The sequence below is a fragment of the Anser cygnoides genome, chromosome 6 (genome assembly GCF_040182565.1).
Source record: "Anser cygnoides isolate HZ-2024a breed goose chromosome 6, Taihu_goose_T2T_genome, whole genome shotgun sequence".
Lineage (NCBI taxonomy): Eukaryota > Metazoa > Chordata > Aves > Anseriformes > Anatidae > Anser > Anser cygnoides.
Window position 1 is genome coordinate 31,877,297 of NC_089878.1, and position 12,245 is coordinate 31,889,541.

The window sequence follows — 12,245 nt, forward strand, 5'->3', positions numbered from 1 at the left end:
AGGATTCCCCCCCCCCAGCCCCCCAGCTGAGCCAGCCCCCTTCCCCAGAGCCTGAGGATGCTTCAGGGGTGACCCCCCCCCCATGGGTGCACCCCCCCCATGGGTGCCCCCCCCCATAGCCTCCCTGAGCCCACACAGGGCTGCAACCCCACTGGGGGGGGTCTCCTCATCGCAGGGGACCCTCGGCGTACCCTAAGCCCCCCAAATGTCGGGGGGGGGGGCATGTGGGGTGGGGAAGAGGGGTGTCCCTCACGTGCCCCATGGTGCGCAGAGGGTTGGGGGGGGGTAAGCAGGGTGCAGCCCCCCCCCCCCCCCCCCCAAAGCAGGGAGCTGACATCACTGCTGGCTGCTCTGTCCCCCACCCCCATTTAATTAGCAGATGGCCCCCGGCCCCCCCGGCCAGGCAGCGCCAGGCCTGTGCGGGGCCATTAGCGTTATTGGCTGCGCTGAGCGCGGGCCAGGCCTCGCTAATTGAATTGCACCCGCGCCAAGGGCGGGCAGGCGGCCCCCCCCCCCCCCCACCCCGAGCCCACCCCCCCCTCCCCGGCACCCCCCTCCCTCGGCTGGGGCAGGGACACAGGGACACAGCTGCCGGGTGGCACCCCCAGGGGACAGGGATGCTGGGGGGGGGGACACGGGTGTGAGCCCAGCACACACACGTGTGCACACGCATGTGCCCCCCCCCCCCCCCCCCGGCACACCAGCGTAGGGCTCGGTGGTTATAGGGCCGCCCCGCCGCAGGGTGATGCGGGGTGGTGGGGACTTGGGGGGGCACTGCCCGGTGCGGGGGGGGCACCCCACATGGCGGCACCCCGAGGTGGGGACGGGCAGGCCCCGCTCGGCACCGCACTTCCTGCTTTCGCTTTGGTGCCGAGCGAGGCCTGGGCTGGGGGTGGCGCAGCCCCCGGCCCCCCCACTGGCACAGGTAGGGGCAGGGGGTGATGGGGGGGGTGCAGGATGTGGGGGGGCATCCAGCCGGGGTGTGGGATGGCAGCGGGTCCCTGGGTCCTGCACTGATAGCGAGGGGGGGGGCACGGCCGGGGTGCACGAGGAGGTGCTTGCACCTCAGCTCTGGGCACTGCACCGGGGGGGGGGTGTGCCCTGGGGGGGGGCTGTGGGCCTTGCCGGGGAGGGCTGCTCCTCCTGGGGGGGTCTCTGTGCTTAGGGGATGTTCTCCCTGGGGCTGTTGTGCATGGGGGGGGGCTCTGTCCCTTAAGGATGTTGCTTCCCCTGTGGCTGCTCTTAGCTGGACCCGCTCCCCAAAAGCCGGGGGCGGTCCCTCAAAGCACCCCCAGATTGGGTGCCCACCCTTTGGAGGGCGTTGGGGTGCCCCCAGGCCTGGCACGGTGCTCCCCCCCCTGCAGAAGACCGTCCAGGAGGGCCTGGCTGCCCCCATAAAGCCGGCACCCTCACAGCGCAGGGAGCTGGCTGCCGGGGGGCAGAGCTGTGGGGCTCGGTGTGGGGCGCGGGGGGGGGATGGACAAGGCCACCCCCATCCCGTGCACTTCCTCCTGGCCGAGGTACAAAAGGAGAAGGAGCGGGGCGCGGCGTGGGCGCGGGGAGCAGCGAGCACCCGGCGGCACCCGGCGGCACCCCAGGGCACCCCACGGCTGCAGGTAAGGGGCAGCTCCGCCGGGGGAAACTGAGGCACGGGCAGGGCAGGCAGGGAGGGACCGGGACGTCCAAGGGCACCCAAGGGCGCCCAAGGGCACGGGGACAGGAGGCCAGGTGTCCCGCTGTCCCCGCCAAGCCTCGTGGACAGCCACCGCCGGCGGCGACAAGCCCCCGAGGTGCCACCCCTATGGGCACCGTCCCTCGCCCTGTCCCCGGGGTGCCACCCTGTGCCCCCCGGCCCCCAGCCCCGTGCCCACAACACCCCCAAACCCCGCGGCGCTCCCGTGGGCAGCGTGCTGTGCCGGGGGGCTCTGCCAGGCAGGGGGCTCGTTTTTGGGGGCTGCATGTTGGGGGATCTCCCCCTTTCCTACCCCCCCCCCCCCGCCGCCGGGAGCCCCCCGCGCTGTTCACGGTGCGAGCAAGGGAAGCGAGAGCAGAAGCAAAGGCAGCGCTTCCCCTGCGCCAAACCCACATCCTGAATCCTGGGGGACGGGGACAGGGACAGGGACGGGGACGGGCGGGGTGGCTCGGCGCCAGCAGCACCCTGAGGAACGGGGCAGCGGCTGGGCGAGCTGGGCAGAGCCTAAGGTTTTGGCCTCTCTGGGACACGGCACATGGACAACCAAGGGGGCGTGGGATGGGGCAGCACTGCCCACCCCATACCCCAGTTAATGGGGGGGGGGGGGGGGCAAGGAAAGGGGTGCCTGAGCCCACCAACCCTTCTTACCTTGAGAGAAGGCAGCCCCATGGTAGAGCTGGGGGGATAAAAACCCCCGTCTGTGGGGCAGGGAGAGGCCAGGCCGGAGTTTGGTGCGCAGCACCCCTCACGGGCACCCCTGCCTTTGCAGAGACCCCCCCGGGCTGGGGGACGGAGCCATGGCAGGGGACGGGGAGCTCAACCGCGTCATCAGGGACCTGCAGAGTAAGTGTGCCAGCGCGGCCCCCGCCAGCGTGTCCCCCCGGGCGCCCTCTCCTCCCGCCATCCCGCAGCCACCAGGTCCCCGCTGGTGCCCCGTCACAGCTCCCCCACACCCCCAGCACCATCCCCACCACCGCTGCCCGCTCCGGCCCTCCCCGCCGCCCTGGGGGACCAGCGGTGCCCGGCGGGTACCTGTGCCCCCCTCCGCGTCCCTCCCCGGGTTCCTCTTTCACCTGCGGGCAGAAATCCCCCGGGGCTTGGAGCCGGGAGCCGTGGGGTTGGGCAGGGTGCCTGGGCAGGGTGCCCGGGCAGGGCCGTGCCACCTCATCCTCGGCGCCCCGCAGAGACCATCGGCGAGCTGAACCGCGGCTACCGGGAGCAGAACCTGCCGGTGACGGACGGCAGCCGGGAGCTGCACAGCCTCTGCGCCCAGCTGGAGTTCCTCCTGCAGGTACCCCCGCGCCCCGGCGCTGCGGTTTTCCCTGGGTTGAGGCCGGGGACCCCCTGTGCCAAGTGGGTGTTTTTTTGTTTTATTTTTTGGGGGGGGGGGGGGGGGGGACACTGCAGATGGCATCGTCTGCCCGTGGGCATCCCCAGCCGTGAAGGTGGGCGCCCAAACTGGGCTCGCCTGCATCCGCGCGTGGACCATTTGTGCGTGCAACAAGAGGGAAACTGAGGCACAGGGCCCGTGAGCAGGGCTGTCCGCAGCCAGGGGACGCCGGGAGGAGCCATGCAGGGTCCCCACTGGGGGAGCCGGCTGGATACCATGGGGGACAGCTTGGGGGGGACACAGGGACCCCCCAAACCGAGCCCGTGTCTCTGCCAGTTTGACCTCAAGGAGAAGAAGAGCTTCTTCGGGCAGCGCAAGGACTATTGGGACTTCTTGTGCCAGGGCCTGGCGCGGCGCCGGCAGGAGCACGAGGGCGTTCGCTTCGTCACCTCGCTGGACAAGGTGGGCACGGGCCACCCGGGGGGGCTCACGGGGTACCCACATGTGCACGCTTGTGTGTGCACACCCACTCCAGGCACGGGCACCCGTGTACTTATGCCTGATTTTCTCCCCTCTCATAACTGCCCCCCGATGCTCCCTGAGCTCCCCGCTGACCCCTAAGCCCCCAGAGCTGGCCTTGGAGCCCCCCCTGCATGGGCTGGGGTTGGGGGGAGCGGGGTGGCGGGGGCTGGCGTGGCAGGGCTGGCTAATCCTCGCTCCCCCCCCCCCCCCAGCTGAAGACCCCCGTGGGTAGGGGCCGGGCCTTCCTGCGCTACTGCCTGGTGCACCGGCAGCTGGCAGAGTCCCTGCAGCTCTGCCTGCTCGACCCCGAGAGCCTCAGGTGAGAGCACGGGGGGCGGGGGGGCTTGTGCCGCTGGGGGGGTGACAGCAAGGGGCAGCTCCCCGCTCTGCATGGCTGCAGAGGGTGTGCGAGCCCGTTGTGTGGTTGCAGCGAGTGGTACTACGCCCGCAGCCCCTTCCTGAGCCCCCAGCGCCGGGCGGAGATCCTGGGCAGCCTGTACGAGCTGGACGGCGTCACCTTCCAGCTGGCCCTGCGCAGGGCTGACCTGGACACCGCCTGGCCCATGTTCTCTGAGTGAGCACGGGGACACGGCCGGGGGGGGGACACCTGAGGCTCACCGTCACAGGCGTCCCCTCCCTGCCCCGATCCAGGCCCCCCTCCGCGCGCACAGCCGTGCCCTCAGGCGCGCGTGCACAAGCACGCCGCGTGCCTGCACACGCGTGCCCGCGCCCATCTGCCAAAGCCCTGAGCAGACACGGGTCTGCTGCAACACGCACGGGCACCGGGACAGCCAAGACACCGGGACGCACACGTGTGTGCACACCCTTGCACGGGGACGCTCGGGGATACAGGCACGCGCCCCCCTGCTCTGCCACGCGCACAGGCGGGAGCACACCGGCGGTCCCCAACCCCCCCCCCCCGGCCGCCTTCATGGGGGTGTCGCAGTGCCACACGCTCTGTGCCACCCCGGCTGGTCCCCCGGCACCCCGTGCTGCCCAGTGTCACCAGCCCATCTGTCCCCAAGCCCCGCTCAGCCCCGGTGCCCTCTCCATCAGTGCTGTGCACCGGGTGCCCTACGGGGAGTGTGGCTCTTGGGGGGGGGGACCTGGTGGCCTCGGTGGCCCTGAGCCCCGTGTTCCCTCCAGGACACTGGTGCGCCCCAGCATGGCAAAGACGGCCCCACAGCGAAGCGATAGCAGCCCGGGGGCACACGGGTGTGCCGATGACACCTCGCAGCCCATCGCAGCACCCCGTAGGGCACCAGCCCAGCCGAGCCCACCCGCCTCGGCTTCCCCACGAGCGGGGGGTGAGGAGGAGGAGGAGGACGTGGAGGGGGAGGAGGACATGGAGGGGGAGGAGGACGTGGAGGGTGAGCTGGATATGGAGGAGGATGAAAAGGAAGACCACGACGATGAGAAGGAGGAGGAGGAGGAGGAGGAAAAGGAGGAGGAAGAGGATGAAAATGAGGAAGAAGAGGACATCCCCAGCGCCATGGAGGTCCCCCAACCTGGTACCAATGGTGACCCCATCCCATCACCACCGCCCGGCACAGGGCTCATGGCCAGCTCCCCACCGGGGACGGAGGCATCGCCGCTGGTGTCCCGGCTGCGTGCCGAGCTGTGCCGGCAGGAGGAGGCAGCGCGGGCGCTGGCGGCCCGGCTGGCGCGGGAGAAGCGGCGGCACCGGCAGCGGGAGGAGAGCAGCGCCCGGCAGGCCCGGCTGCGGGAGCGCGAGGCCGAGGCGCTGCGGGAGACCAACGTCTTCCTCAGCCGGGCGCTGGCCGAAACGGGGGGCCCACAGGCGCTGGCACGGGCGCAGGAGGAGGCCCGGAGGTGGCGGGAGGTGGCGGAGGAGCGGGGCACCCGCCTGGCCGAGGCGCTGGGGGAGGCGGCGGCGTTGGCCTCGCGCCTGCAGGACTGCCAGGCCACGCTGGAGGCGGGGGGACGGACAGACGCCCCGAAGGACGCAGGCACCCCAGCCGAGGTGGCTGCGCTCGAGGAGGTGCTGCGGCGGGCGCTGGAGCTCGCCCACGGTCCCCAGGACCCCACGATGGACGGCCAGGGAGAGGGGGACCCCGGCACGGCCGCTGACATGGCGATGGTACGGGCAAGCTGGGGGTGCCCCGCTGCGGGGTGGGGGGCCGGGGGGGGGGGGGGGGTCAGGGCTGAGCCCCGCTTGTCCCGCAGCGCCTGGCAGCCCTGGCCACGGCGGCGCAGGAGGAGGCTCGGCAGAGCCAGCGGCAGCTCCAGGCCCAGCGGGAGGAGGTGGCACAGCTGCAGGAGCAGCTCGGCAGGTGGGGAGGGGACACGCCGTGGGGGCCCCCGGCCCTACAAGCACACGGGCACGCGGGACGGGCGACCCCTGGCGCCCCACTGCAGATCTGGGGAGCAGAGCCTGGGGAAGGGCAGGGAGAGGGGGGGTTTGGGGAGGGAGGGTGGAATCTGGCTGGGGATCGATGGGGAGGTGGGGGGATGGATGGTGGATGGGTGGGATGATGGAGGAACGGATTTGGGGTGGGGGAGGTAAGGACGGATGTGGGGTGAGAGAGGGACGGGCGGGGGGCTGGAGGGATGGATTTGGGGTGATCGGATGGATGGGCGGGCAGAGGGACGGAGGGATGAGAGCGGGGAGGGACGGATGGACGTCTCGACGCGTGGATGTGATGACCTTGTGGACGGCGAGGCAGCCGTGGGGACGGGGAGCTGGCTGGCTTTGGGAAGGGCCGGAGAGACGGCCACCCGGGGACGGGAGGACCTTCTCCCCACGGCCACCCCGGGGCTGGGCTCAGAGGCGCCGTACCCGCCCCCGTGCCAGGGCCCGGCAGGACGGGGAGCGCTGGGCAGCGGCCCTGCAGCGGGCGCAGCGGGAGGCGCTGGAGCGGGAGGCCACGCGCGGCGCGGAGCAGGCGCGGCAGCAGGAGCTCATCCGCGACATGAAGGGGCGGCTGCTGGAGCTGCTGCGGTGAGACACGGCGCCCGCAGCCCTCTCGCCCTCACGGACGCACAAATGCTCCCAAATCCCTTCGCCCAGAGGAGGGCACCAGAGCCCAGGGAAACCCCACTCGCCACCTTGGGGTGCCCGCCTCTTGCGCCTCCCTTGGGTGCCCGTCTATGGGTGCCCATTTTGGGTGCCCACCTTGGGTCTCCCACACCCGCCCATGCCCTCGGACCCCCCCCCCACAGTGCGGGGACAGCAGCAACGACGCTGTCACGCGTGGGTTATGGCACAAACCTGGGCACAACCCCGGGCACGACAGCTGCGGAGGGGCTGTTGCACGGACCCCGTCATGCGCACAGGCACACGCACGCACACACGACCAGCCCGTGGCGGCCCTGCGCCCCGCCGGGGGTGACGTGTCCCCCTTCCATGTCCCAACCCCGCAGGGAGAAGGACGCCCTGTGGCAGAAGACGGAGGGCATCGATGCTCCAGCACCCAGCCCGGCACCCCGCGATGCAGGTCTGTGCGCCCGCTGCCACAAGGATTTCCGCCTCCTGTCCCGGAGATACTGCTGCAGGTGGGCTCCCGGGGACGCCGGGGGGACATGGGGACGTGGGGACACCGCGCCAGGGTGGCACGGCCCTCACCGCACACCCACCTCTTGGCAGGCTGTGCCAGGGCAAGGTGTGCCACGCGTGCTCCGTGGACGTGGGCAAGCAGGGGCGCTGCTGCCTGCTCTGCTACCAGCAGAGGCACCCGGCGGCTACGTGAGTGCTGACGGGGGTCTGTCCTGAGGGGGTCTGTCCTGCTGCGCCTGGGGCACGGGGCCTGCGGGCAGGTCCTGACACCCCAGGTGCTGGGGCTGAGATGTTCTCTGCATGGCCGGCCCGTGGAGAGGGAAACAACCCAGTCCTGCCATCCCAGCGCCTCCAGTGTCGTCTGTCCGCCGTCAGCCTGGCCGGGTGTGGGCAGGGGGATGATGGCACGGGGACGTCTGAGCCCTCCCCGGGGGGACCGTCCTTTAGCGGGGTGTCCCAGCTGAGGCCAGGCTTTGCCCCGTCCCGACGCAGGGGGGAGAGGGCTCTTAGCCAACAGCCCCGGTTTCCTGCCGGGCTGCAAGGCACCGCTTGGGCAAGAGCTTTCCCAGACACAAAGGTGATGGGCCGGCCCTGCCGAGCTGCCCCGCTGCCCCTGCCAGCCCCGAATCCCCCGGACTCCCCGCCTGGGTGCAGGGAACCCCCGTGCCCTGTTCCCAGCCGTCCCCCCGTCCTGCACACCCGCTGATGCCCCCAGGATTAAGGGCCCCTGGGATTAAGGACCCCCAGGAGCTTGGAGCAGGGGTGACAGAGGAACAATGTGGGACCCTCCTGGAGAGACCCTGGGGCCGGCACCGTGACGCTGGGCCCACCCAGGGTGGCAGGCGGGACCCCAGCAGGGTCACAGCCCCCTCCTCGCTCCGGTGCCAGCCCCGGTTGCCCAAGCTGGGGCGGAAACGCTCCCTCCACCCCGTGTAGGTTGTGTAAGGCCAGGTTCCCGGCTCCTTGCACAACGATGGGCCGGCACCGCAGCACCGGAGGGACACGGGGTGGGTGCCCCAGGAGCTGCCACCCTCAGGGGGAGCAGGGGGGACAGGGCAGGCTCGGTGTCACCAAGCGCAGGGAAGGGCCACAGAGGGATCTTGCAGCGATTTGCTTCGTTTGCGCTCAGACAGGCGTCGGGGAGGGAGCGGCGGGGCTTTGTCCCCAGCCCTGGGACAGAGGTGACACGGAGACCCCGAGCTGGGCAAGGGCCAGGGCCTGTCTCGGCGGCTGCACGGAGCAAGACCAGGTTTTGGGTCCCCTCTGGGGACGTGCGGGACGCAAACCTTCCGCAACAGCCTCTTGGGTAACGGCACTTTCCTGCACCCGCTGTCCCCAGGAAGCGCCCTGGATGCGCGGCACGGCGGGGACGTGCCCCGGCCCCCTCCCACCACCCCCCCCCCGGCCAACAGGAGCCACACACGGGTGACAAACCCGCCACCTCCTTTATTTCTGGGCGGCCAGCGGCCACCGCTGTCAGACAGGGGCCACAGGTTGCCCAAAGTTCCCAGGCTCCGTCCCGGTGTGCGGGGAGGGCGGGCAGCGCCTGGGGTCCCCCCATGCTGATGTGCGGTGGCCTCACGCCTCACCACGGCGTCACGGTGCCACCGGGGCTCAGAGTCACCCTGCTGCGACCCTCCCAGCTGCACAGCGCCGCGCACACGGGTGGCCACACGCAAGCCCCGCCACCGGCAGCCCCCGGTGACGGCCACCCGGCTGCCCTGGGGGGGCCGTGCCCGCTTCCCGAGGCTGCGTTTCGGGGCGCCGGGTGAGGATGCTGAGGTGCTCGGGGTGCCTGCGTCAGGCCTGGGGGATCCGCGGGGCTCAGAGGGTGGTGGAGGTGTTGCCGGAGGTGGAGGCGTACGAGGTGCGGCCGTAGCGGGCCACGGCGTCCTTGCTGATGAGGCCGCGCTGCGCCAGGATCTTGAGGAAGCTGTTGCGGAACTTCTGCCCGATGAAGGCGTAGATGATGGGGTTGAGGCAGCTGTGGGCGAAGCCCAGCACCTGCGTGACGGAGAGGGCCGTGTCGATGTGGTTCCTGCGCTCACAGGTCTCGGCGATGGCCCGCGTCCTCATGAGGGTGTCGCTCACCAGCGTGATGTTGTAGGGCAGCCAGCAGACGAGGAAGACCAGCACCACGGCCAGGATGACCTTCATGGCCCGCTGCCTCTGGGCGTTCTTGGTCTGCAGGAGGGTGTGCACGGTGACGCCGTAGCAGAAGAGCATGACCAGGAGGGGCAGGGCGAAGCCGAAGGTCTGCGGCAGCACCCGCAGCACCACGCGCCACTTGGCCGTGTCCTCGCCGCGGATGCGCTCGTAGCACACGGTGCCGTTGCTGGGCGAGACGAAGGCCTCACGGAAGAGCAGCACGGGCAGGGAGAGCAGCACGGAGAAGACCCAGATGGCCATGCAGACGAACTTCACCCAGTGCCTCTTCTCGGTGGCGGCACGGGTGGCGTAGACGATGGCCAGGTAGCGGTCCACGCTGATGCAGGCCAGCAGCAGGATGCCGCTGTAGAAGTTGGCCTCCTGCAGCACCGAGATGGCCTTGCACATCACCGTGCCGAAAACCCACTCGTGGGCCCGGTAGGCGGCCCAGAGGGGCAGGGTGAGGGCGAAGAGCAGGTCGGCCACGGCCAGGTTGAGCAGGTAGACGTCGGTGACGGAGCGGTTCGTGTGGCTGGAGGTGACCACCAGCACCACCAGCCCATTGCCCACCACGCTGAGGATGAAGACGAGGCAGTAGATGAAGACCACCAGGTACTTGTTGAGGACGGAGCCGTCGGGCCGGCACGGGGACGAGGAGATGACGGCGTCGGGCAGGGCCGTGCTGTAGTCATAGGTGTAGTTGTAGAGTAAATCCGAGAGGTCCCCGTTGAAGGAGATGGTGTCCATCCCGCCTGTGAGGCACAGAGCACCATCAGCATGGCAGGGAGCGCGGCGTGGGCCAGCAGCACCCCCAGGACCTCCATCCCTGGGGGTCCCCCTGGCCAGCAGGCAGCCCCCACCGCCTCTCTGTGCCCCCACGTCCCCTCTGTGCCAGGCACAGGGTGCCTGGCTGCTGTCCCTTACATGCCCCCCCCGGCACAACACCCCCCGTCTGCCCCACCTCATCCCAGCCCTGCCCCTCAGTGTCCCCTCCACGTCCATCCCCAAGGAGGAGGGGGGTCCCTGGCCACTTCTCGGCCCCTGCAGGGGACCCCCGGCCCCTCCAGCATCCCCAAGATCTCAGTTTTGGGGGCGTCCTCAGAGCTGTTTGGGGACCCCGGGGCACCCCCGGCTCCCCCACCCATCCCCTGAGCATCGGGCGGGTTCGGTGGCAGTTTCACCCCCCTTCTCCCCACCGGTCCTGTCCCCGTGAGAGGTTTCACCCCCCGGACGGAAAGATGTGTCACCCTTTGCAGGCGGTTTTGGAAAGATTTCACGCCTCTGGCTTTCCTGTTCCTCCGCCGCCGCGCATCCCCACGGCCCCGCGATGGGGAAATGGCAGGTGGCGGCTGCCGCTCGTGTCCCGGCCCTTGGGGACACCTCCGCACCCTGCCCCTGCCACCCTGAACGCCACCGGGCTCCGGCCTTACCCCGCCACGGGCCGGGACCTTTTCGCCGCCCCTTTTTCGCGCCCCAACCTTTCCTCGGTGCTGCCGCGGCTCCTGGTGCTGCCGAGCGCCAGGGCTGGGGCCTGAACCCCGACGCCCTCCCCGGGAGCAACCTTCCCCTCCCGGCCGGAGGGGATTTCCCCCCAAATCCATCTCCCGCGCTGGCTCCCCCGAGCCGTCCCCGCTTCCCCTCGCCCTATTTTTGGCTTCCACAATCCCTGCAGTTCCTCTGCGTCCCCCCCCCCCCCCCCCCCCGAAGAGGCGAATTTCCCCCCGCAGAAGGGGAAGCCCCCCGGTTCCCCTCCCGACCCCACGAGCGCAACCTCCTGGGGACTCCGGGGTCCCCTTTGGCGGAGGGGGGGGTTCACCCCCACCGGGACCCCTCGTGGAGCCCGGGGTGCCCCCTCCCCGCGCCCCCTTCCCCACACGAGGAGCGGGGTGCCCCAGTCCCGCCCCGAAGCCGAGCACCCTGCGGACTCACCCTCTGTCGGCTGCCTCCTCCTGACCCCCAAATCTTCTCCCCTTCCCAGCCGCGCCGGAAAGATTTCCCCGAGCCTTCCCCCTCCGCGCCCCCGGCTGCGGGTTGCCACGGGCACGTTCTCAGCCGTCACCCCGAAAACCGGCTTTGGGGGCACCCGGGGAGCGTGGGGCCGGGGACCCTCCGCCAGCGGGTCCCTCACCTGTGCCGGCCGCCCCGGTCCCCGAGGCGCCGCTTTATGCTGCCCCGGGAGGAAGCGAGGTTGCAAAACCTCCTGCACGAAGGGGAAGTGGCATCCTCCCCGGCCCCCCCTGCGCCCCCAGCCCGGGGCACCCCCCCCCCGCCTGGGATTTTGGGGCACCCCTTGGGCTCCCACGCGTCCCCTTGGGGTACGCCGATGGCCTGGGGACACCCCCCCCCCCCCGCCCATCTGGGGTACCCCCCCCACCCATTTGCAGGCACCCCACAGCTCCAGGGAGCCTTCGCAGCCCCCCTGGGGTATCCCTGCTCCCCGGGGCACCCCCACGCTTTTGGGGACCCCCGTCCGCGTGGGGCACCCCCGAGTCACCCCAGTGCTCCCTGGGGGCACCCTACACCTTTGGGACCATGCGGAGGGCAGGACGCCCCTTTCCCTGGCAGGTCCCCCACATCCCTGGAGCACCCCACTCCTCTGTGGACCCCCATACTCTGGGGCAGCCCAATATTCCCTGGGGAACCCCTAAATTCTCTGGAGCTCCCCTAAATTCCATGGGGCACCCCTAAATGCCATGGGGCTTCCCTATACTCCCTGGGACACCCCTATATTCCCTGGGACACCCCTAAATTCCCTAGGACACCACTAATTCCCTGGAGCACCCCTATTTCCCTGAGATACCCCTATATTCTGTGGGGCTCCCCTAAATACTCTGGGGCTCCCCTAATTCCCTGGGGCTCCCCCATATCTCCCTGGGGCACCTATAATTCCCTGAGGCTCCCCTAAATTCCCTGGGACACCCCTAATTCCCTGGAGCACCCCTAATACCTCAGGACACCCCTATATTCCCTGGGGCTCCCCTAAATTCCCTGTGGCACCCCTAAATTCCCTAGGACACCCCTAATAAATTGGGACA

The 12,245-nt window shown here is 70.4% G+C and overlaps 2 protein-coding genes across 2 annotated transcripts; one reads left to right on the top strand and one right to left on the bottom strand.

Annotated features, from left to right (window-relative positions):
* The first annotated feature begins 964 nt into the window (after positions 1–964).
* Positions 965–7,404, top strand: RUFY4 (RUN and FYVE domain containing 4). Its single transcript, XM_066999640.1, has 11 exons — positions 965–1,616; positions 2,463–2,536; positions 2,878–2,984; positions 3,360–3,485; positions 3,758–3,864; positions 3,976–4,119; positions 4,692–5,646; positions 5,733–5,839; positions 6,361–6,507; positions 6,930–7,061; positions 7,153–7,404. Exons 1-11 carry the CDS (start codon positions 1,477–1,479, stop codon positions 7,253–7,255), a joined length of 2,142 nt encoding a protein of 713 aa, XP_066855741.1. The 5' UTR covers positions 965–1,476; the 3' UTR covers positions 7,256–7,404.
* Positions 7,405–8,398: 994 nt separating this feature from the next.
* LOC106045913 (C-X-C chemokine receptor type 2-like) lies at positions 8,399–11,459 on the bottom strand. Its single transcript, XM_066999641.1, has 2 exons — positions 11,140–11,459; positions 8,399–9,962 (listed from the first exon to the last, which is right to left on the bottom strand). Exon 2 carries the CDS (start codon positions 9,955–9,957, stop codon positions 8,887–8,889), a length of 1,071 nt encoding a protein of 356 aa, XP_066855742.1. The 5' UTR covers positions 9,958–9,962; positions 11,140–11,459; the 3' UTR covers positions 8,399–8,886.
* Positions 11,460–12,245: the final 786 nt, after the last annotated feature.